Source organism: Zerene cesonia, chromosome 14, assembly GCF_012273895.1.
Source record: "Zerene cesonia ecotype Mississippi chromosome 14, Zerene_cesonia_1.1, whole genome shotgun sequence".
In the NCBI taxonomy this organism is placed as follows: domain Eukaryota; kingdom Metazoa; phylum Arthropoda; class Insecta; order Lepidoptera; family Pieridae; genus Zerene; species Zerene cesonia.
This window is the reverse complement of record NC_052115.1, coordinates 7385493-7408164: the sequence shown is the minus strand read 5'-3', so window position 1 is coordinate 7408164 and position 22672 is coordinate 7385493. Positions and strand designations below refer to the sequence as shown.

The following is a 22672-nucleotide window of genomic DNA, read 5'->3' as shown; positions in this document are numbered from 1 at the left end:
TACTGGAAAAATATGACTTTATTGATAACATACATTTATTAATACATGACTATTGCTATGGCACGGTGTTTAGAATCTGTATGGTCGGTAGACTGGAGTCACGTATCTCTGGGGGGTGTAGGTTCGGGCCGCGAACACTCCAGAGTCATATTTGCCTTCGTGGTAGCTGCCTGTAATCAAGAGAAATACATTAAATGAGTTAAATTTAAGTATAACATTAGTACTAACATAAATCTAAGCTCAAACTATCAGATCTAGACAAAATCTAAATGTAAATCGGAATCTAAATGTATATCGAATTGGTAACCTCCTTTTTTGAAGTCGTTTAAAATGGTATCTTGTAAATTTTTGCTATCGTTAATTTATCTTATTAAATATTAACTTTAAATTGTTTAGAACTAGCCCACGAGTATACTAATAGGTAAAGTTTGTGAATATAAATGTTTGTATCGTGTTAAATCTTTGAATGCACTGGAACAATGAAATAAAAATGTTTTACAAATAAAAATCCACGTTAAATGGGCTATTAATATTGTTTATTCCGGGTCAATCCGGGCGGAGCCGGGGCGAGAGGCTTGTATTAGACACAGATAGGTTCGAACGATAACAAAAAAGCTAGCCAAGAGCCAAGGCGGTCGGGTTCAAACGAAGTTACATATAATTACGACATAGTTCAAACTACTTTAATGAGATTTAAATATCAGGTGTAGGCCATTAATTATGAGCATCTATCAATTTTACAACCTTCACTAATTCAGTGCCTCAGGCGTGTATAGGGCTGTCAAAATATACAAATTCTATGGTCGCCTTTATATTGTTTTTCATTTATACTGTAGTTTTTAATTATTGTTATTTACGACATGAATCTAATAATGTGTCAAATTTATTATAATATTTGATGAAGAACAAAAAATATCACATTTCAGTATCTTAATATTGTTTCATTACAATGAAATAATAAGTATAGTTAAATTACCATAAATCTTTCTTTATATATCAACTAGCTGCGGCCCACGGTTTCAGTCGAGTAAGTCATACAGACTTAGGAATATTGGTAAAAAAGTTGCCTGTATGTTATTCCAGTTATCCAGTTATCTACGTACCGAATTTCATTGCAATCGGTTCAGTAGTGTTTGCGTGAAAGAGCAACAAACACACACACATCCTTACAACCTTTCGCATTTATAATATTAGTAGGATTGATGAATATACATAAAATTAACTCTTGTTCAAACCAGAAATTTAATATAAACAAATTATGAAAAACTTTTCGATGGCAACCCTAAAAATCTATAACCATATTAGTAACGCTGGTGATATTATCGGGTAGGTAACTTTAAATATTGTGTAAACGAATCTTCAAGAAAATGGTAGCCTAAAAACCAAATTATCAATTTATTTTAACTACATATGCTTCTGAGGTATAGTTATTTATTAATCATATTACTCTTATAACAAATTAATGGTATGTTTTCAATAAACCTTGAAGCGGGAGCTATTTTATTATTTTTCATGATATTTGTATTATTTATGTTATATTAATTATGAGTTTGAAAAATGAGGGATGGGTATTTGGGATCATTACAGAATAACGTGCAAGCGAAACTGGGGTTATGAATTAGTTTAAATCCATTTTGAATTGCCATACAAAGACTTGTCTTCCTAGCAAATTTCATAAGTATTTTTAACGTTTACATGTCGCAGGCAAATCACATGTTAGCCAAATGAGGCTCTACTAATATTGTACCTTAAAACTCTCGCTTACTGTCTGTCTGTCTACACGCCTAAACTACTGATCCGATTTTTATAAAATTATGTTCGGAGATAGTTTAATCCGAGAAAGGGCATAGGATGATTTAAGTCCCAGAAACCCCGCGGTGAACTTATAGGGAAAAACTCCGAGAGCGTATTTTCTTTTGACTATTAAAATGTTTTGTTTAATGCTATGTATTTCTTGAACAAATGTATCTAGAATGCAATTTCATTTACAGTCATAAGGCTCAAGTCGATTACACCTTGTTGACATTAAAACCATAAAAAGCCTATTAGAGTCTGAATTTCATCATTGCTATCTCGAAATCCGGTTAAATCCTTGAGTTACTAGCGTATAACAAATACAAAACATAATTTATTTGACATATAACCAGACAACCGGCCAAAGTTTTAAATTTCCTTGTTTTAAACATTTTGTCATAAATTATTTGAAATGCATCATTATAAACTGCCTAACTGTCCATGGGCGAGGTGATATATTTTGATCATTAACGGATAGAATTTATTTATAGAAATATTTTAATAATGTATCAGAATTGTGGCATCATTTATTTTATTTTTTTAGTAGGCCTGTGAAGCGGATTCGATATGTTTTATAGATACAACACATTCAAAGGAAATAGAGCTTACAAATAAAGGAAAATGGAAAGTACTGATTAATAAATTTAGCCTTGTTACATTGAATTTTCTTTTGGTAAGTCCATATAAACATTAATCGTGACGAATACTTTAATTTTCACTCAAACTTATCTAGAAACAATATTAACAAACAAGACTTTCAAATGGGCTAAACAAATACAAGATAGTTAGATAGGATACGAATTAACAATCTTATCAAATGACATTGTAAGCCAGTTATTAAAATATTTATGTATACGTTTACGCATGCAAAGTCGTGGTCTATTTATCCTACTTCCTACTTATATTATAAATGCTAAAGTTTGTAAGAATGTATGTGTTTGTTACTCTTTCACGCAAAATCTACTAAATCGATTGCAATGAAATTTGGTACGTAGATAGCTGAACAACTAGAATAATATATAGGCAACTTTTTATCCCGATATTCCTACGGGATACGGACTTACGGGGGTGAAACCGCGGGGCGCAGCTAGTTATTAATAATTCTTTATTAATCTTTTAATGCTTAGTTTTAAGAATAGTTTTTTCGAGGCAAATGACAATAGCGCATAAAAGTAATAAAGCATTGTTTTTGACAGATTGCATTTGTTTATATTGTTTCGAATATAAATCGAATCTTAGATTTTACTTAATGTTTTTTTTATGTAGACATAGTTTAAATAGTAAAGTTATAACATAAATGCGATAGTTCACGTCGCAATTAGGCAATTTTATGATATAATTTTCGTGTTTGGAGATGGTACATGGCTCAAGAGGGAATATACTGCTTTTTTTCGTGAGGAAACATCGCATCCTCATGGGAATTTACTTCGATATTACGCGCGGTCAAAGTGAAAGATAATTTTATTAATATTCGCAGTACGTATTTATAAGCAAACATTAATGTTTTTGTATCATATCTATACAGGAAACATTTGTAATTTTGTATGTTTGTAATGTTTTCGCACAAAAACTACAAGATCGATTTCAAAAGTTCTTTCACTAATAGAAAGCTGCAACTTCACTGAATGACATGAACTTTATACCTGTGTACCTAATGCGAAGCCGGGGCGAAGAGCTAGTTTTCTATAATTCAAATTTTGGTTAGTGTTTTTATGCGATCACCTCTAGGCAGATACGATTAAATGATTATGAATTACCAATTTTAACCGTTTCATTTCTAGTATTTTCTTGTTTGATTTTACGCGAGTATTATACATTTAGAAATTAAATAAAGAGTTTCCCCGTGACCACGCTCGCTGTAAAGTGTTCGAAACGTCGGGTTAATAATATAATGAATAAATCGCGTTTAAAATTCGTTTAAGTCTTCAATTTCTAAATGTTTAATTTCTCTTACCATCATCAAAGATGCCATTAGCCTCGTCTCTGGCGTTCTCTTGCAGTGCCTTAGCGATGGCTTCTGGCACCGGCGGGGGGGTGGGTATGTGAGCGCCCTGTGGCTGGAATCCGTTCACATCAGCGGTGTATCTGATGCTGTAGACCTGGCCATCATCACCGGTGTATGAGTAGCCGCCTTGCGCTTGGATGCCATTCGATTCTACGCCGGTTTCTTCAGCTTGGATGCCTGGAATAAGTTGGGTATACAGATAGAGAAGACGTTTATTAAAATTTTTAGTTTTTGCATTCAAATGGTTTATAAGAGAGACATTTTTAAAGAATAGGTTTTTTGAGAATTCGATTACTGATGCGGGATGGCCGAGAGGCTAAATATTGTCGCGGGTTCGAATCACACCTCGTCATCCAATTTTTTCTATTTTTTAAACTATATCATGCATATTTTATGTAAATTATACAGATGTATTAGGAGTGTAAATACAGGGGACAGTGTAGATAGGAAAAATTTCTATTAACTATTCGATCAATTTGTTGGTTTCATTTCACAAATGTTTTATTTTGTGTTTTATGATGTATATAATGTTTTATGATACGCACGGAATTCGCTCAGAATCTTCTCGTTTTTGGAATCGTTGGTTTAAAATATGTCGTGCCTCAGAAAGATGATAGATATCAGACTCGTATCTAATACCATAAAAAATCTAAGAATGTATTTTAATAATTATAGTGAGTAAATTGTTTCGATAACTATATGTCAGCAATGAGTCAACGAATGAACAAGCATAGAATCACATTTTAATATTTTATTGATGTCATAACATCATATTTATTACCGGAACTTAAAGATTAGAATAACCACAAAATAATAATTAGATGATAAGCTATAAATTCAAAAGTCAATCAATAAGTTTATTAATATAATTCGTTGCATAATTCTTTACACGTGACATAAATCTGTATTGGGGCTCTCTGAATACTTTCAAGAAAAAATGAAATAAAGGAGCTTTTAGCTTATTGATTTCATAAACCTGGCAAACGAATAAGAAAACGGTTTGCTAGAGTGTTGTAATTCTTTCCTGTAGTTTCTTGTAATACAGTGAGACGAAGGAGCAAATGAGACTAAAATTCATTGCGTCTATATTGGATAAGATAAAGTTTTGCAATTATCTTTAATATATAAAATTCTCGTGTCACAGTTTTCGTTGCCATACTCCTCCGAAACGGCTTGACCGATTTTGATGAAATTTTTTGTGCTTATCCGGTATCTATGAGAATCGGCCAACATCTATTTTTCATACCCCTAAATGATAAGAGTAAGGCAGCGTTTGCCGGGTGCAGCTAGTTTCCTATAAATATAACAGTATTTGTATTCCATTGTATTCTATTGACATATTACGCTAATAGTAGATATGTGACGTCAAATTTCATGATTAAACCATCATGAACATTATTTCGTGCTACCAGATAGATAAATGCTATGTTATTTGTTATTTGTTATTGCCACAGTTCGGAGAAATGACACGGGTTGGAATCCCGCCTCGTGATTAATTTTTTCTATACTATAAAAGTTATCATTTAAAAATATTTTCTATGTATTAAGAATTTATTATTTTCCTGGCGTCAATGTGAATAATAATAATATAATAACAAATAATAAAGGTTTTGTTTATTTGTTTCATTGTTGTCGGAATAATAATACCCACGTAGATTATATTATATTGACGACAGACACCTTTTACATGCGAATTCGAATATGATTTTATTAACCACATAATGTTATTTCGTATGTGTGTTTGTCTGAGAAATTTGACGAAAATGTCGAAATTGTTACATAAACGACATATTAAAATAAATCTCACCATTCTCAGTATCATAAGCGAAGTGGTATCCGTTCTCATTGGCGTCAGAAACTGATCTCAGAATGGCTGCATTGCGCTCCAACGAAGCCCTGGGCCTCTCAGCGTAGTATTGACGATATTGGGGCAGGTTGTAGTTTGGGATTGCCCCAGCAGCGCACAGGCTGATGATGGAAGCGATGATAAGCTGGAATTTGTTGTAATATGTAGATTAATTATATGTTTGGATTTTAGACCATATTCCCTAACATAACATCATAAAGTCACTTTCATAAGATACTTAACCATAGACGTAAGTTACAATTAAGAACATTTGTTAGATTTGTGTACACGGTTTTAAGATTAGGATATACATAATATTATAATCATTGATTGTATTCAAAGCAGCGCGTGGTCTTCCAAAATGTGTTAGAAAATTAAATATTATGTCGATTCAAAAGTTGTTTTTGTTTAAAAAATTCTTCTAGAAGATGAACAATTGAATAAATAAAAGAGATTAACAGCTTGAAATTATTAATAGGACTCTAAAATTAATTCTGGATTATAGATGAATTTGAAATGGAGAAATAATTGATTAAAAATCTTGAAGCGGGTCATTCTTAAGTTTTAAAACTTTGACGTGAAACATTGTCAATTGATACCCAGCTTCCTTAGCGTTTTAACAAATTAAATTCAATATTTGTTATGTCGATGGAAACGATCTTTAATTTAATTGCAATAATGTATTCAATTTATAATAATATAAAATTAGGTTTGCTGCAATAATATAGTCTACATGTATTCACCTAAAATATGACACAACAAAATATAACAATTAATAATAACATGCAATTATTGACTCTTCGACATTTTGACGTCAACCAGCAGATTAATAGACGTTTGAACAGATAAGAAGGGTTATAATTCATCCATAATCTATATTATACAATAGATTAAGGACGAATTATAACCTTCCGTTCTAAAATCCTGTCTGATATAACATCCAAGCTTGTTTTTAGTTATTACTATAATAGACAACATATTTCTATAGATGATAAGCGTTTCCTCGCAAATATTTGATTAAAATTAATTGAACGTAAATAATTGAAAACAGAAAAACTAATATTCTAAATATAATATATAATATACTAAATATCAACAACTAAAAAAAAAACACAAACAAACATTTATAACAATTATATGTTATACAAGCAACGTGTTGCAATATTATTAATATATTTTAAGTAGGAATTTTGGATCGTATGAATAAGTTGAGGTATTCTGAAAGAATTGACTTCAATATGCTTTAGAAATTCCAATGTAATCCTACTCCTCCTATAAATTATCAAAGCGAAAGTCCTAGGAACGTATGGATATTTGTAACTCATTCCCGTGAAAACAGCTTATTATAAATATCCGTAAAAATTTTGTACAGAGATATATTATAGTCTGGATTAGCACATAGCCTTTTATCTGGGAACTACGCGAGTGACGCCGCGTACAACTAGTATTTATGTAAAATACTACAAATATACTTATGAATTACTAATTTTTTTCAAGTTAAATAATTATTACAGGAATCTCTTACGTATCTTTAACACAATTGATTTTTTATAAAAGAACCATTAGAATATATTTACTGTTAATAATCTTAATAATAATATCATAGTAATCATTTGTAATCAATGTCTTTTCCGCCCTTTTTATTATAATTTAGTAGCTTTTTTTCATTAACTTTTAATAACAAATAAACGTTAAATCTATACTAATATTATAAAGCTAAAGAATTTGTTTGTTTGTTTGAACGCACTAATCTCAGGAACTACTGGTCCGATTTGAAAAATTATTTCAGTGTTAGATAGCCCATTTATTGAGGAAGGCTACAGGCTATAAATGTACCATGAGCGAATCCGGGGCGGACCGCTAGTGACTAATAATCACGTTAACATTATTGTTAACCTATTTGAGTGCATTTAACATTATATTGCTACTGCACCGAATTAAAAACAAGCAAAACCAGTATAATACATTCATTTGAATATAATAATTTTGGAGTTGTATGTTACGCACTTATAATAATGATTTATTATCACTTTTACATAGAGATCCACTCAATGCGACGCTGTTTAAATTTTGTGTGAAAAATATCTATGTTAATGAAATATCATATAAACAGATTTTTGTTGTATAAAAATTGCATTGTTATATAATTTATATTTGTTATCATAAAAGCGTAGTTTTTAAGCGTTAAATAATTAAATAAGCGCATACAAAAGCGTTTGAGAAATTATATGATTTTGTAAAGCAATGTAAAATAATAAAAAATATTACGCAAACAAATATTGAAAAGAGAATAAATAATGAAAAGCAGTAAAACAAAAATGGTTTAAGATAATTGAGAAATCGCAATGTTTACAACGAAAAAAAATCTCAGAGTTATAAAACTTAAGTTAACAATAAATAACAATCGATTTTTACGAATGCGCTTACAAAGCCATTCGCTTTAATAAAAGGTTTGGCGAATTAATTCGTGATGAAAGCTTATAATTAAACGTACCAATTGCATGTTGACTGTTCTGGTAACTGTTCACGAATGATGATGCCAGCATCTTGTCTAGTTTATATAGTAGGTTGTTCTGATAGCTTCAGTGTCAAGGTCGAAATGTAGGATCTCCAGATTATTACCACCCAACACCCAGATGGAACACTCCCACGGAAACCATTCACCCAAATGTAGTGCGAAACACAATCGCGTTAAAGCAGCGAATCCCATGCTACGCTTTAGGTTCCAATGCATGGATGGTGTAGGATGTAACAATTGTCGAATACGCAAGCAGTTTAAAAATGACTTAATTCGTTCACCCAGTTCTCGCCTTTTGTAGCTAGAGCACTAGGTGAATTTTGGCGTATGTAATTAATGTGATTAAAGGTGATAAGTTAAGTTTTTAACGGGCAGGTTAATGTGATAGAGCAATGTTTACGAATATTGTGTGCGCCTCGATGGAATGAGTGAATTTTGGCGCAATTTTATTGACAATTAATGTAACATTTGGTAATGTTTATAATTATCGTATTTTTCACAATCACAGAATAGATTATAGAACAGTCGCATGAGATGTTTTGTATTAATTTTCTAGATTCTAATTAGCTACGAATTAAATGACACTTGAGGTGCATTTTTCGAAGCCTCAATTGCGGAACACAGAATATCTGTAAGTATAGGTATTGGTACTACATATTAGTGGTAGATTAAGCTACTTATTAGATACTTTTCAATTTGAGGTTATTTGTTACTTAATACATGGAAGATGTTAATATCAGAAATATAGTGATACGGTAATTAATTCTATATAAGTTTAAAAATATGTGAATTTAAATGCGAAAAGTAATAAAAGTTTTTTTTAATACATTACCTAAAAGAGAATCCGCTTCTATGGTAAGCCATTCGAGGTAAGTTCGCCAAAAATGTAAAAGTAAATTTTGTATAGTTATCTAGGAAGCGAAGTAAATATGGAAAGACTATTAAATATGAAAGCGTACTTAATGAAGCTACATATATGCTTAAATATCTTACCAAAGTTGTAAGGAAGAAAACTGTGAGTAGAATTTATTGCCTAGACAGAGTCAGTACGTTATTTGTATTGTAAAATATATGTACAAAAAATATTATTTTTATGCATTTTTGTAACCGAAATCCGTCGTAACGGAATAATTAATTAATGAGTAACCATAACCGAGGGTCTGTTTAATTTCCGCTAGGGAAAGAAATAGGTCATGGCTTCGTATGCCTAAAGACCTATTTTTTGAATTTTACAAACTTCATCTACTCTATATCGACGTTATAGGTATGTATGGTAGTTTTTTTATGGTCAACAGCCCTCTAAAAAAGGACTTATTTGTCTTCCAAGCAGGCATCGAACAAAGGATTTCATTTTATATAATTAAGGGATATTTTTAATTATACATATCAAGGTTAATTATATATATAAAACAGTGGGTAGTGTTTTATGTCAAGGTGCGATTCCTACACTAAAAATATTTGTGTAATGATGTTTTTTTGTTCGTATAAAACAAAATATGCAAATAAATAAAGAGTCTGTTTATAAAATTGAAATACCGTTTTTTACTAAATATATATGGATATAAAGTATACACGTTATATATACCAAATTCTTTAATTTTTTTTTTCTGTCTGCCTGTTTGTTCCGCCTAATCGGTGGCCAGGTGGATCGTTTGTGAAAGGACTTTCACTGGTAGATACTGTAATAAGGAGTGATTTGGGTTTCTTTTTACATTCATATTTCTGCAAGAACAATAGGGTAAAAAAATCAAATTTAAGCGAGCTAGTGTTTACTTATTAACATCATATTATATATTGTATTAGACGTTCGCCCCGGCTTTACTCGAGGTACATATATAGCTTATGTCACTGAGTGAAGTTGCAACTTTCTAATGATGAATTTTCAAAATTGGTCCAGTGGTTTTTGAGTTTATCCCTTACAAACAAACATACAAATTCTTCCTCTTTATAATATTAGTATAGACAAATAACGATTATTGTTCATCTTAGTAAGATATCAAGTACATATAATATAAGATTGTTGTCCCATATTTATATAATCGAGAACTCACATGTAACCTCAACGAATTAGTCCTATATGAAATGAAAAAATCCTTAGTAATATAATAAATGCTAAAGTGAAATATACTTTAAACAAATGGCCATAAAAATATTATTTGAACATTTTATCTCAGCTATGCGTTTCTTTTTTAATATTACGTAGATTGTTACACCGATGTAAATTTGTAAAAAGATTAATTATTGATCAATGAAAGTACGAAAACTTCATTTAAAAATCACAACTCATAATGCATTAATTGTTTTGGAGTTTCATTTACTATATAAAAATTTAAACTTTTCATATAAAAATTTAAACTTTTCTGTTTCATTTACTATATAAAAATTTAAACTAATATAAATTTATAATCAGAATTAGAATTTTTTCACTATTTATTTATCATAACATTTTTTATAAGTATAAATCTTAATATTTAAAAATCCAGTGTCATGATGTATGTTCCCATTGAACTCTTCACCAACTCAACCGATTTTGACGAAATTTGGCATTTTATGTGTAATTTGGTCCAACTTAACATATAGAATAGTTTTTATTTCGATTAATTATCCCAATTATTAATAATCTTAGTATTTTTAAATATAGCTCAGCCACAGCAAGTGTGGCCGAGTATGCTAGTAAGATGTATAGTATTAACAGATATTCAGATCTCTCAAAGTATGCATATTTCGATCCGAGTCATACGTAAAAAATGCATTTCACCTTGACAATTTTTTGCATATAGATCTATTCATCTCGCGATATAAAAGCAGCTTCTAACATAAATGGTATAAGATTTTAGGGTTCTGGTTCTATTTAGAAATTAAAGACTTTTTAACGAGTTTTAAACGCGATTTATAAATTATATGTGTAATGGTATATTATTATTTAAAAAAAACTACACAACCTTCAAATTATGAGAACTAGATTAATTTAAAGAGGACTGTGAAGCACCAATATTCAAATAAAAAACATCATAGAAATAGTTTTAAAAAATCATGAGTCCCGTACACATACATAATTTCGCATTTATAATATTATAGTGGGATAGGATCGAATAGGATAGGACAATTACAAAAAAAAAAAACAATTGAATTGATAACCTCCTTCCTTTCCGTTAATAATTAGTATTTAGTAGTAAGTCCCTTGTACAGATGACAGGAGAAATTCGTAGGCTGAATAAGTTGTATTGCAAATCTCTGGGGAGATGCAAAATCCAAGCTTAGCGATAGACGAATCATAGTGCTATTTAAACTCATACTTTGAGTCTTTATATAGAAATCTATGTACGGGGGTGAACGTTCCAAGTCCATTACAAAGACTTCGAATAAAGCTACTTTATATAGTAGGTAGTATATTAAACTTAAATATTTCAGGAATAAATATTATCCTAAGTCCCTTCCCGTGTCTCGCACTATATCTGTAACAACTTCCACTGAAATCGATCCTTTGTGTAAATTATCTGTATAGTAAATGTATCTGTCTATATGTATATGTATATGTATATGCTTTAGGCATACCGAAGAGACAGATACATTTACTTTTGCATTTATAATATTAAAGTATGTACAATATGAAAAACTTTACATACCTTACATTAAATAGAACTATATTCTCAATGCACATACATTGAAATGCACATACGAAAATGAATAAGACTTGCCACAGGGCAGATCTATTTTTTAAATGAAAATACTCTCTATGAAGTAATGATCAACCATTTACAGTTGTTCAGCTGTCTACGCACCAAATTTCATTGCAATCGGTTCAGTAGTTTTTGCGTGAAAGAGCAACAAACATACACACACACACACACATCCATACATACTTTCGCATTTATAATGTTAGTAGGATTACGGAACCCTCCAGTGCAACTCATGCTTTTCCATTTTGTAACAATAGATGGTATTTTAAAAACTTCGACATTTCGGCATAATGCAGTTGCTGTCAAAATTCATAACATAAATCCAAATTTATCGAACTCCATATTTGTTATTTTATTTGTCTTCTTTTTATGTGTTCATGCTATTTGTCTATTTATTCATGTGAACTATCAATCACTCAGTACCGTAAAGTATAATACATCATTTGATGAATATGAAGATAACATTATCTGAACATATAATAAAACAGTACCAGACATATTGTGTTTATTAAATATATTTTTTAATTTTTATTTATCAATAATATTGTTTGATGTGCGATGTCTTCACACTATGTATATGTTATAGACCCAAGACAATGGTTAGAATTATGTTTCTGATGGATTGTATGTCAGTATATGTTTGTGATTCAATCACGGGATCACGGGGGATTTTACTTTACTATTTTGTATGTTGGATTATTATCAATATTACGTGTAACTTATAGGCTACATTTAATTTGAATAAAAAACATTAGGATGGGCTATGTAACAGCCGAGGGACATAAAAATAAATTCGCGAGTACGGCATTGAATCGATTGGATACTTTTTTAATAATATAACATAGGCTTGTAAGTAGATTGTTTTCTAAAGTTTTTTATTTACTTTTTTTTATGTCACAGTCAGCAATGGAGCTGGTAGGACGCCTGATGGTAAGCGCTACCACCGCCCATGAACACTTGCAGAGGTATAAGGTCCATGGCAGACCTTACGCCTCTACAAATGGATTGCCGACATTTAATTGGGAAGGGATTAAGAAAGGATTGGCGAGCGGATAAAGAAAAGGACTGGGAATGGTAAGGAAAAGGATATGGGCCTCCGGTAGTAAAGTAAATACTTGACGCAATATACGCATCAAAAGCCGTAAAACTTATTGACCCTTCGAAATTCCATAAAGCACAAATGTTGCAGTCCACGCGAGAGCTGCGAACGGACGGCTAGTGATGTAATAAAACCCAATCCATACGAATCAATACCACATTAATGTGTCAGCTAATCCCAACAATTGTACCACCCACACGTGTGTCAAGGATGGCTGAATCATTTAGGAAGCTGCGCGAAGTAAGACAAAAGGCGACCTTCACGCTCAGAGATAGATTCGAATGTTTTAAATATTTCGACCGCAATGATTATACTGTAAACAATGAAAGCAAAACTTGAACTTAGATACTGGGTGCGTCGATTTGCAATTCAATTAGGATATTATAATAAATTAGTTTTATGCAATTGTTTAGATGTACATGTAGGGAGTAAAAACGAATTTATCGATATTGCCTTTGATAATTTACTATTTTTAAAAACAAACCGCCTTCACAATGTCCGATGTAGACCAAACGGGAGGCAGGTACCAGATTTCAAACAAAAAAGACCACATAAATCGGTGCAAAGTTATGAGGTCCAATTGATATCCTCCTTCTTTTTTGAATTCGGTTGAAGATCACCGAGATTGTTATCTGTGAAGAATGCGTAATATTTGCTTGCAATTAATGGCTTTTTTGTTTCCAGATATAATGCAATTATACTTTACCCAAACATCCGTGAGGTGGTTAGGCGAAGTTGTGACTTGATCTACCACTGAATCTATTTTATTGAGTAGTTTTAAAACCAAACCTTACCTAACATATTATCGAATGCCTATTTCACAGTTAAATGCTTTCCCACGGGTGTCGTACCCTCCCTGGTGCGAGCTGGCCCAATTTCTGCCGAAGTGTACTCGACTTCCACATTAAAATATAATTAAACTTCTCTATCTTCCATATCTCAACACATATTAGTTACTAACTTACTTACAAATAATTTAACTATTTCATACTAATATTAAATTAATTACATGATACCCATTATGTTTATTCCGTAAAGATAATTGGTAGATGTAGATTTCTAGGCATAGGCTTTCCTTGACCTCATGATGACCCAGCAGATTATTTATCAACAAATGATAAAAACCTTTATAGAAAGAAAAAGTGAAAGAGAAATTACAGTCTTTAAAAAGTTACTAAAAATACTTTAACTTAATCAGTTTCATTGGTTTTTTTCCTTTGACTTTAAATGTATTTAAAACAATAGAGTTTTGACACACTTTTGACGATTTCGTATATATTATTAGACCCTCGCCCGGATATCAAGATTCCTGTTTTATCCCAAGGCAGCATTTAATCCGGATAAAAAGAAGCCGATCATCCAAGTCAGCACATACCCTATCTTTATACCAAATTTGATCAAAATCCGTTCAGTAGTTTCATCGTCATTAACGGACATACACCAAACAAACAAACATTAATAATATTAGTGTGATATACATATTTGCAAATACAAATTTATATTAATAACTAAAATTATAAGTAAAGGGCTAAATGATTACTAACGTAATTTCATTCTTTCAATTTTAACACCTCATTCATTATACCCTCTACAAAACATAATATTATAATATAACCTGTTATCTCCTATACTTATAACTTATATTAGTAGCTTTGTTTAGATTATTTTTGTATGACTGTGGATGATTGATTAATAAATTCATACAATAAATTAAAACATGTTCAAGCTCGAAAAGATAATAAGATTAACAACAAGCTTTTTCCCGCGACTTCATTCATAAAATATTATACAATATATTTTGAAGCCATGAACTATCTACAAAACACAAGTCATTACGTGTTCAACAGTTCGCGTACGATTGAAACACTAAGATGGACATATAATTTTTTGTACTGTTTTATTTTAGAAATAGATAAAAATCACAGTTTATATAGGACTAATATGTTCGTTTCTCATTCACACATAAACTAGTCTACCGTTACGGCATAAATTTGGTCTGCAGATAGTTTATACTCAGGAACAACGTCTACGAACGACTCAATTGCAGAATCAGTAATTCATTACTCAATAGTAAATATGCACTTATGTGACTATTTACTGTACATACATTCAATTAATTAACTTCGCCATTCTGTGGGCGGATAATTTTCATAACAATGAAGGAAATATCTCCCTATTTAAGACAAGTTAGACAGACAGACAAATTGTTATAGTGATGAGATTTACATTATTCATGAGGCACAGCTTACGCAGCCTAGAAGGTTTTGCCTTGGAATCTATTTTTAAGACGTGTAAAGTTCTATAGTATAATGACTATATATTAACCGTTATCTCAATTCTCGTTTTAGATTCCAATTAAAACAACATTTACGTTTTAGGCTTAATATTTACGTATTAGAATAAACGATTTTTTCCTTTCTTCTCTCTCTCCTCCTTATGAGTAATATTCTCATTATTTGATCTCGAATAATCCTAGCTCTCACTGAATGATTTCAGGTAAAATAAATGAAAAATACGCTAGAACAATTTTTCTCTATCCAGAAACTTCCAAAGCAATCGAGATTGATTTGATTGATTGAATCATAGTCACAATATTCAACCTCTCCAGAATATAAATAAAGTTTAAAATGTCAATGGCTGAAGACGATACGAGTGAATGTGATTTATTTTATTTGATTTCGCAACGACATTTGACGCTTATGGTATGCTGTCAAAAGATTTACAGACAACGGTGGCGCGAGCTGTCAACTTGTCACTCTGACATTACGGGTGTAATTTGGGTTGTTGGGTTAGAATTCAAATTGTGGTGAATGGTTAAATTATTTTGATGGTTTACTTCTTTTTTAAAAAAAGGGAATAACGTAGTAGAGCGGTGGATGTGCTTGATCTTAAAATATATCCTATCTTATTTCCTATGCTACTAATATTATAAATACGAAAGTTTGTAAGGGTGTGTGTGTGTTTGTTGCTCTTTGACGCAAAAACTGCTGAACCGATTGCAATGAAATTTGGTACGTAGACAGCTGGACAGCTGGAATAACATATAGGCAACTTTTTATCCCGATATTCCAACGGGATATGGATTAACTCGGGTGAAACCGCGGGGCGCAGCTAGTTTATTATATTTGATGAATTGTAGCGGGCAACTGAGCTGGTGATTTACCTGATGGTAAGTAATTACTACCACCAAGGACATTTATAGCGCCGTTGTAAATGTGTTGTCGGCTTTTAGGAGTAAAGGATAAGAAAAGAAAAATCTTCACGAAAGAAATAAAGAAATGGACTGCGAACTTCACTCAACTAACAAAACACAGAATCATACAACTATTTTTATGAAATTCTTCTGTGGGAGACTTTTCCTGGTAATAGCTGGCCTAATTCGTGTTACAGTTATCATTTGATCTCATTTAAGAATTTGGTGTGGTATCTCACGTCGGTAACCTTTTTTGAGAATATATTTATTCAATACAATTATGATTTATATTGTTAAAAATACAATGAAATTTCAATTGCGTGATTCAGGATTTAGTGCTAATAAAAACTGCTTCATATAAAATATTAATCTTGCAAACAATAAACGGTAGACTACATCCGTATACGAGATAACGATGTCTTATTATAATGCGTTCGTTAAATAATTTAAATATCCGTTTACTGTGCGTCAATCGAAATATTCTATGGATATATATGTATCGACCACATGAACTATGAATATTATAGATTTTCTGTTACAATAAACTAGCTTTTGACCGCGGCTTCGCATGCGTTAAATTCGGAGTAAAACGACGTTCCCTCTTTTTATATAATATAAATCTACCTCTTGAATCAATCTATCTGTTAATAGAAATCTATCAAAAATGTCGCATAATTTTAAATATCTAAGCATACAGACATGGACCACGGAAAGCGACTTTATTTTTTACCATGTAGAGATTATGCTCAAGCGACTTTAGCGCGGTATTTTATTACGAAATTTAGTATCATATATGTTCTCATGCCCATATATGTTCCTTCTGCAGGGATACAAGCTTCCATGAGGGTTTATCCACCACGCTGGCCAAGTGCGAGCCAGCTATCACATCGAATATTGTATCTGGGACGTGTCGGTACCTTACATTTTCCACCACCGTTCCTTCATGGTACAGTGGATAATGTTAACAATGTTGAAATAAATTGAAAAAAAAAACTATATATCTTGTATTTGGTCTCGAACACCTGACTATTAAAGAACTCCTAACCACTGAGCTACCACTGCGCTGATATTTTCAAAAACATTATGTTTTTAGATAAGCATGTTCGTAAGTAAATAAATTATCAGCCAAAATAAATAAAAATTACGAGTAAAATTTCAAATTATCTCTAAAAAAATTTCACCCAAATCGGTTCAGTGGTTTTTTGCATTCATAATATTTATAGTACAGTTTCTTGTTGATTTTAAACGATATTATGTACTTCTCATATCAGATTCAATGAATTATCGTAAAAAATATATATAAAAGTAATTTCATATAACACAACTGCGTAATTATATGTCGTATGTCCCTTCTATAAAAAATATACTACGCCCGGTCACATTTAGTAAACGATTTAAATTTAAAAACAAGCAAATTTATATGAAACATAACTAAGAAGGAACTGTACACAAGGTTGTGGCATTTAGCAAGAGATGGGCAGCCTCCCTGATCTAGTTATGTGATAAACAAGCGGTTATTGTGATGAGCTGAGCGGCAAGCGGAAACGCTATCGCTCATGAAACATGTAGATGCTTGTGTATTAATGGATTCTATGCTTTTATTCTATTTAGATATAAACGTTCATAAATAATTTTGCTTAAGAATAAATGAAGTCTTTTGAATATGATATAATGGTGAATCCTTTATAGTATTTTTATTATATAACTAGCTGAAACCCCGCAGTTTCACCCGCGTAAGTCCGTATCCCGTAGGAATATCGGGATAAAAACTTGCCTATATGTTAATTCAGTTGTGCAGCTGTCTACTTATCAAATTTCATTGCAATCGATTCAGTATTTTTTGCATGAAAGAGCAACAAACACACACATCCTTACAAACTTTCGCATTAATAATATTAGGTATTACGAAATCACTTCGTCTTATTATTATAATTACTAAGAAATGTTCTACATCTACAAAATCTGTAGTAAGAATTCAATTAAAGCGAATTCCTGTTGTTGAGATTTTATTATTTCAGTAGAATTTTACATAAGTGAATAATCAAATACATATATTCTCTTTTAACCGACGTTCCCAAAAACAAAGGGGTTTTTTATTTTAGAATCTGATGAGGCATCCCCCCAGGGAGGTCAGTGACCTTATGTAGAAAACAATTATTCAATTATATTATTTTGTAATAAATAAATTAATTCACCATAACCACACCCAATAAATTGATCGTCTTTATTGAAGCAATACGCAATAATATTTGTAAGTCTTATTTATGGTCGAAATTATTGTACAATTATTAGTAGGATTTTTGATACTGTAAGGTCAAATGCATTAAAAAAGGAGCTTTGATGCTGCCGGTTTTTTATAGTACCTATTTATTTACATGTAATTACTTTGTATTGTTGTTAATTTTAAATGTGGGTAGTTTAGCATATTATTAACATCTATTGATGTTTATGGATGGTCCATACAATTTTTTTGGCATTTATTGCATGTCTATATTAATACTAGCTGCGCCTCGCGGTTTCACCCGTAAGTCCGTATCTCGTAGGAATATCGGTATAAAAAGTTGCTTATATATTATTCCAGTTGTCCAGCTGTCTACGTACCAAATTTCATTGCAATCGGTTCTGCAGTTTTTGCTTGAAAGAGCAAGAAACACAAACATATCCTTATAAACTTTCGCATTTAAAATATTAGTAGGATATATTACTGAGTGCTCTTTCTTTGATCTTTTTACTGTAGGACTATATATTAATCGGTAAAAAAGCGATTTAATTGTAATATAAAGTATATTCTGCACATCCTTTATACTGAGCTGAATGACTGTGTGTTTACATTTTTTACAGAAGTCTAACACTATTTTATATACGACTATTAACAGCACGCCCCGGCTCCGCCCGGGTAGTCATTTCTAGTAATTCAAATGATGTAAACTATTCTATCTTGGTGTACAAATTTTACTAAAATATGTTGAGTAGTTTTGTTCATCGCGTACAAACAATGTGACTCGTAATTTATGTATATTAAGAACATTAACTTGAACTCGGACTTCAAAATCGATAAGTCGGGGTTCGAGACAAGGCGAGTGTGCAGGAAATAAATTGATTTTTTAATTTATCAGCACAGGTGGATAACATCACCACTGCTAGAAACGGTGAAGAAAAACATCGTGAGGAAACCGGCATGTCTGAAAATCAAAAATTCGACGACATGTGATATCTGCCAACCCTCTCTTGATCAGCGTTGTGGATTATATCCTGAATCCTCGTAGAAGGCCTGTGTCCCAGCAGTGGGGACAAGTATGGCATCAGGCCATGATGATGAAGAATATTAAGATATACTAAATTCTAATGAAGAATAATTCAAGATTCACACAAGATTGGTATTTAAAATCAGATATGATACCTTGCTACCATTCCGTATACTCCAAAAGTCAAACGTGTTCCGGTTACAAGCATCTAAAAATCAATAAAAATATTATATGACATTTAATTTTTGTATGTGGGAACATCCTATCATTACGTATTATAATGATTGTTTTGTCAATATGATCAAGGGTTGTTAACCTTTTTGTTTTCGGTTTATTTAAGTTAATGGTCACTACTTGCGCCCCGTGGTTTCACCCCTCTTTATAACTTCTGAGTGCTTGTTTTTTGAGATATGTAGCTTTTATTAGGCGTAGGTAGGTAAACGCCTATTAGTGTGGCCGATTTTTAATCTAAACTAATATACATTCGCTTGAACGTAGTAATCTCAGGAAATACTGTTCCGAGAAAAGGCAGAACCGATTGAATAATTGAATAATTGGAATAACACTTATGCTACTTTTTATTCCGATATTCCTACGGGATACAGACTTACGCGGGTGAAACCGCGGGGCGCAGCTAGTCACGAATATTGCTCAGAAATAATCAATCAAATATCTGGACTCATTGCATATTTTGTGTCTTCATCAATTATATTAAAATACCATAAATACAAAATTGCCATACTCAGGTCATATTCATAAATTAACTGAATACACGATTTAAAAACTACCAGACAATAGACGTTATTCAAATTTTAAATAGCAAATAAAACAATTTTGCTACAACATATGAGTACTAATTTGATAAATCTGATTGAAAAAATAATGACTAACCTTCACCTTATCATGGATAGACCAGTAGATCCGTGTCAGAACCTAAAGGTGGTCAAAATTATTATTTACTCAAGCATAACGATCCTTTTATGGTACTGTATCTACAAATACATATAGGTAGGTACATGGATAGAATGTATTCAATCAATCAAAAGCTCTTCATTGTGCACCTTTGCAAAAAGAAACAGTACAAACACACAAAATATTACGAACATGAGCACAACCGCTTATCTCTCGAGCAGCGTTCTCTTCCAGAAAACCTGGTGGGCCAGGACACGTAATTATTAACAATAAAAAAATAAATAATCAAATCAATAAAGCCTAAAATTTGCACTAGATAAACAACGTTCGTCGTGTTTTATAAATGTTGTCAGTAAGCCAGTCTCAAGGTTCTTAATTTTTATGTATAAAATGGTTTTCTAATTATTCAATTATGTCTTAAATAATTCTCAACACATATTCATCAGCTCTTAGACACTATAAAATCAACATCATCAGCCCATATATGTTCCCACTGCGGGACACAGGCCTCCTATTAGGGTTTACGCTATAAAATAATTGTTATAAAATATAATTCATCTTTATTAAGGGACAAAAGACTAGCCTATCGATATAACTCAGTTGCAATTATCCATAGATAATTAATTACATGTCCACAGGTAATAAAAAGATATTATCAGATGAACCATAGATAATTCAACAGTAAACCAATTATTGAAGTTAATAACATTAAATTATGAGATGTTTTAGTGTAAGATGCATTGTAATGTTGCGTAAGGTTTAGTTTTAGGATGAGAACTTTATTTGTAACTGCTAATTATGTATACAATTACATAGTTTACGTTGTGAAATTAGAAAGCTGGAAAATACAACAGTTTGTTTGCAAAGCCTACAACATTTTGGGCAATGACTACACACGTATTTTTTTTTATTTCTTTTTCATGTCATCGTCGGCAATGGAGCTGGTGGGACGCCTGATGGTAAGCGCTACAACCGCCCATGAACATTTAGAGAAGCATTGTAGACCTTACGCCTCTACAAATGGATTGCCGACTTTAAATTGGGGTGGGATTAAGAAAAGATTGGCGAAAGGAGTAAAGGAAAGGACTGGCAAGGGTAAGGAAAAGGATATGGGCCTTCGGCACCCCCACTAACCGAACGAAACACAGCAGAATGCTATTTCACGCCGGTCTTCTGTGGGGGTGTGGTACTTCCCCGGTGCGAGCTGGCCCAATTCGTACCGAAGCGTGCTCGACTACCACATACCAAAATTAATATAGTTATGACATTTCTTGAAAATGTATTTTTTTACATTTATAGATATTAAGTATTAAGTATAAGGCAATAGACAATGCAGCTATTATTGCAACTTACTTGTGGAAGAATAATTAAAAATCCTACTTACATTATAAAAAAAATTGTAAGCATGTATGAATGTATGTTACCCTTTCACGCAAAAACAGATTACTATGTCTGTATGAAATTTGGCTACTTTTTACCGAAGTTCCACGCTCGTGATGCCACGGGTTACAGCTATTATTGCAAAAATGGGTAGGTATCTAATTTTGGAACTAAGCATGTAAACGTAAAATCTCTAAAACAGTTTCTAATGACTGATGTAAGATCTTGAGCAAAATTCATATTATTTATAAATAATAAACACAGAATAAAAAACTACAAAAATCACGATATTGTGATAGAATCCATTAAATTGTTTCACTTGCTCAATTTACAAAGTATACGTAAGGAAATTATTTAATCCTAGTGATCTTAGGATAATAAGATAAACTCATTACATCATTGTATTGTCACCGATCCTACATAGGTGTAAAGAGCTTAAATCTATACTAATATTATAAAGCTGAAAAAATTGTTTGTTTATATGAACACACTAATCTCAGGAACTACTGGTCCGATTTGAAAAATTCTTTCAATGTTAGATAGCCCGTTTATTGAGGAAGGCTGTATATGTACCACGGGGGAAGCCGGGCGGACCGCTAGTGAAATATATCCGTTTGAAGTAGGCCAAAATCGCGTCTTAAAAAGTCAAGAGATTTGAGTTAACCTGTATGTTGGTATACATACAGGTGAAGTTATTAAAAAAGTGTAAAATACAACCAAATAGATGAAAAAGGTTCTAAATAGGTCTCATATGAAATACTTTTTGCTCAATCTATATGAGCGTGTTTCAGTTGTGACAGTTAATGGTATTTGAAACTTATTTGCTCTTACAAAACCCAAATCTAGAACTAATGACCTGCATTTCAGCTTGATGGACTAGGTCTAACAACCTTTTCTTAAATGAACTTAAAACTAAGTTTGAAAATTCAAATTAATGAAGATAGTAACTTATAAAACACATTTATTTTTAACAAGTTATTTAATATAAAGATTAGAATAT

At 31.7% G+C, this 22672-nt stretch overlaps 1 protein-coding gene across 1 annotated transcript; it reads right to left on the bottom strand.

Annotated features, from left to right (window-relative positions):
- On the bottom strand, nt 1-8180 carry LOC119832056 (cuticle protein 3-like). The gene is made up of 4 exons (XM_038355653.1): nt 8140-8180; nt 5607-5790; nt 3749-3976; nt 1-170 (listed from the first exon to the last, which is right to left on the bottom strand). The coding sequence occupies exons 1-4, from the start codon at nt 8146-8148 to the stop codon at nt 70-72; spliced, it is 522 nt and encodes a 173-aa protein (XP_038211581.1). The 5' UTR covers nt 8149-8180; the 3' UTR covers nt 1-69.
- Between the last annotated feature and the right edge of the window lie 14492 nt (nt 8181-22672).